Genomic DNA, 3,892 nt, shown 5'->3' on the forward strand with positions numbered 1-3,892 from the left:
TATCACTAAATATCTTTGTAAATAGTTTTTAATCATTTATTTAATAGCAAACCAAACGGTAATACACTTTCGAGTATGATTATTAGTGCTGGCTAGACGGTTTTCATCTTGTCTCGTGTATAATTGAGCGAAAGTTATTATAACTGTATATGGTACTTACATATATTGGAATACCTGTACCTATGTAGAATTATAAAAAGAATAACGATCGTAAAAAGAAGGCCAGGTAAATGCCTAGTACGACTAATACGACAACTTCTTTCTTGTTAAACGATTTGTTTAAAAAAAACAAATCATTAAATACCATTCATAATGTTGAAAAAGTTGTTGCCCATAGACTTGATAGAGACATTATCTAAAAGAAATCGATTGAAATAAAATCTTTCACGGTAATTATATCGCAAATCTCAAAACGTCAAAGACATCCTATTATATCACTGATGTCAAAGCTTATAATTATCGAACTGTTAACGTAAGCAGTTAAAAAATAAATGATAAAAAAAGCGTCGAGCTCGTGCTCGGAGCAATAAAATCTTGACATTGTCTTCGAAACCTGTAAACCGTTGAGTTGTTTCCTTATTTTGCACTTATTGTCGACCGCTTTTCTTCCTTTCATGTTGTTTCTCCTCTTTCTAGAGGAGGAGGAGGAGGCATCGCGAACGAATCACGGTGAAGTAAAAGAAAGCCTTGTCAAATTTTTTCGAGTTAGTCGTTGTGATCCCATTGAAATTACGATCCTCTCGCGAGGACTCGGTGAAACATTAAATTGCACGTTACGACTCCGTCAATCTTAATTATACCGATAATGGACGTTATAATAATAAGTCATGCTGCTAATGCAACTTCCCGAAGTATTTATAACGCCATGCTTAGCGAGCGATGCCGATGAAATAGCGTAAAAAGGTGTTGAGTGGCTGTTGCGAACGTCATTTCCGTTAAAACGGTGTAACGCCTGATTCGAAGAGCAATTTCATTAATAATCCTACGGAGTTCTCCGCATCCCTCTATCTTTTTCCTATGATTTTTCACAACCATTTCCATCCATCTTGACTTTTCTTTCGAGTCCCTACGTTTTTTTAGACGTTCTGTGCTCTTCCTGTACGTCAGTATACTTTTCTACGTTTGACTACTTTTGAATAGGTATGACAGACAGAACGAAAGAAAAATATTTCTTTCCAAGTCACACAAAATCTCAAGGAGATAAAAGGCGCGTCGACTAAAAGTAAAAAATGTAATAAACCGTAAGTTAATTTTCAAGCATCAGAGGGCCTGCAATAAAGTCACCCTGTTATTTTTTCTTTCTTTTTTTTCTACTTCCTTTTCCCACTCTTTTCACAAAAAGGATACGTGAACATCAGCCTAAATGTTGATAAAATTGAAAACTACGCCTTCTATTTCTCTCGTTATTCGTTCTTCCTTTTTCTCTCACTATTTCCAATTTATTTGCTTTGCGTATCCGTCTACCGTGCATTAAGGGGGCCTTCTACTCTGAGCACCTAAAAAAAAGGCTATTTTCGCGAATTTTTTCCAAGAAAACTATAAAAGATATCGATCTAAAAGTTGTTGGGTTTGTTAAATTGAGTCTTAAACTATATAAATGAATTTTTATTTTTTCATTTTAATTAATTTTTTATTGCAGAAACAGTAGTATAAAAAAACACCTTAAAACTTTAGTGCTTTGGTAGCTCCATCAGAACTTGAGAATGGCTTACCTGAAACATAAAAGTAAAATGGTTTTATATTCTGTATGACTTCAGCTACAAAGTGACAGTTTTATATAAAAATTTTATCAATAAATAAAAAAATGGTGGACAATTTACAAAAAAAACGTAAATTTGACCTTTTTTTTATTGTTTTTGACTAAAAATAAATAGTAAAAATTAAAATATAAGAAAAAACTCTCCGTCACTTTGTTACAGCTCATATGTAGAATATGTGGATTAAATTTTATAAGAATCGGTTTACTGGTTCGTGAGATACGATGGAGCTAGTATTTCAAAACATAGTTTCGAGATAAACGCGTTTAAAGTTTTTTTTTTCTACTCAAAATCGTTAAAAATTCTTACCTAAACTTAATCTGCGATGCCTGGACCGTACAATAGACCTTCTTCTTGTTCATATTCTTCAATTTCTTCCAGTCTTGCCTTCTTCCACTTTGATCTGGTATCTTTTGAGCACTCAGAGCTTCGACGGTTCGCAGATTCGATACGTCGGTCGTCGCGTCTTTTAGCAAAGTCGATCGCTCCTGGCCCAAGTTTCATGCCCATCGTTTCCATTATCTTCATCACTGTTTGAAATCCTTCGTTAAAGATACATGCTGAAACTTTGCACGCAATTTCAACAACTTTTTTGCCGTTAAACAGGTGTTTAGGTGCCATGTTCCATACGCAGTTATTAAAGCTTTCATTATTATTCTGCGTATGTCTACCTAAACATCTTTCCAGCAGTTCTGTCTTAGTCAGATCCTCATAAATAGGCTTTAGCACTTTCTGTACATCTTTAGAAAGTGCCGGAGGATGCTTGTATTTTTGCTTCAGTGCCTTAGTTTTGAGGTACTTACACCAGTCGATGGAACACGTATGGTAATTATTATTATCTTTTTTTTTTTTTTATGAATCGTGAGATATTATGATCCCTTTCTATTTGTAAAGAAAGATACAGTCTCCGTCGAAAGTGTACGAACAAGTTGAAATGAAAATAAATTAAAATGCAAACAAACTTTGAAAAGGGTTGAGAACATGGGAATCTGTTAGTTTATAAAATTCAACTTCAATGATCAATTAAACATTTCTCATTTCTTTTTCTTTTTATGAAATAAAAATGTTTCCTTGTCGAAGATATTAGAATGAGAATTGAAATGAAAATAATAAGGGAAGTGTAAACACAACGCGGAAAAGAAAGAGGAAGAAGAAGAATATGAAGAAGAAGTTGGGGTAGGGGTTGGTAAAGGTGAAAAGTTGGGGTGGAGTTATTCTTTTATTTATTTATTTTTTTTTTCAAGTCGAGTGATATTAATAATTCCCCATACAAAGTTTGAAAACAGGCCCTTGGATGGCCAATCGCCGGGCAAAGGATGACAACTAACGGCCGATCATTGACGTTTTCTAATAGCCCATAGAGGGCTCAATATCCAAATGATAACCCCGGCCCATTAATGGTAATTAATCATTGGCCGATTAATAATAGTAATCGGCCCATTACCGGCATTTAATATCGGCCCATTACCGGCATTTATTATCGGCCCATTACCGGCATTTATTATCGGCCCATTACCGGCATTTATTATCGGCCCATTACCGGCATTTATTATCGGCCCATTACCGGCATTTATTATCGGCCCATTACCGGCATTTATTATCGGCCCATTACCGGCATTTAATATCGGCCCATTACCGGCATTTAATATCGGCCCATTACCGGCATTTATTATCGGCCCATTACCGGCATTTATTATCGGCCCATTACCGGCATTTATTATCGGCCCATTACCGGCATTTATTATCGGCCCATTACCGGCATTTAATATCAGCCCATTACCGGCATTTAATATCGGCCCATTACCGGCATTTATTATCGGCCCATTACCGGCATTTATTATCGGCCCATTACCGGCATTTATTACTGGCCCATTACCGGCATTTATTACTGGCCCATTACCGGCATTTATTACTGGCCCATTACCGGCATTTATTACTGGCCCATTACCGGCATTTATTACTGGCCCATTACCGGCATTTATTACTGGCCCATTACCGGCATTTATTATCGGCCCATTACCGGCATTTATTATCGGCCCATTACCGGCATTTATTATCGGCCCATTACCGGCATTTATTATCGGCCCATTACCGGCATTTATTACTGGCCCATTACCGGCATTTATTACTGGCCC

The 3,892-nt window shown here is 36.3% G+C and overlaps 1 protein-coding gene across 1 annotated transcript; it reads right to left on the minus strand.

The window, feature by feature from the left end:
• Nucleotides 1–1,468: 1,468 nt before the first annotated feature.
• LOC149030652 (uncharacterized) lies at nucleotides 1,469–3,285 on the minus strand. The gene is made up of 2 exons (XM_089178157.1): nucleotides 2,067–3,285; nucleotides 1,469–1,712 (listed from the first exon to the last, which is right to left on the minus strand). The coding sequence occupies exon 1, from the start codon at nucleotides 2,376–2,378 to the stop codon at nucleotides 2,073–2,075; it is 306 nt and encodes a 101-aa protein (XP_089034283.1). The 5' UTR covers nucleotides 2,379–3,285; the 3' UTR covers nucleotides 1,469–1,712; nucleotides 2,067–2,072.
• Nucleotides 3,286–3,892: the final 607 nt, after the last annotated feature.

Source organism: Polistes dominula, unplaced genomic scaffold (assembly GCF_049000335.1).
Source record: "Polistes dominula isolate Pdom_NZ unplaced genomic scaffold, Pdom_raw_medaka contig_77, whole genome shotgun sequence".
NCBI classification, from domain to species: Eukaryota; Metazoa; Arthropoda; class Insecta; order Hymenoptera; family Vespidae; genus Polistes; species Polistes dominula.

Excerpts from the sequence above, each read along its gene's own strand:
- LOC149030652 (XM_089178157.1), bottom strand. The coding sequence starts at position 2,378 with ATGGCACCTAAACACCTGTTTAACGGCAAAAAAGTTGTTGAAATTGCG.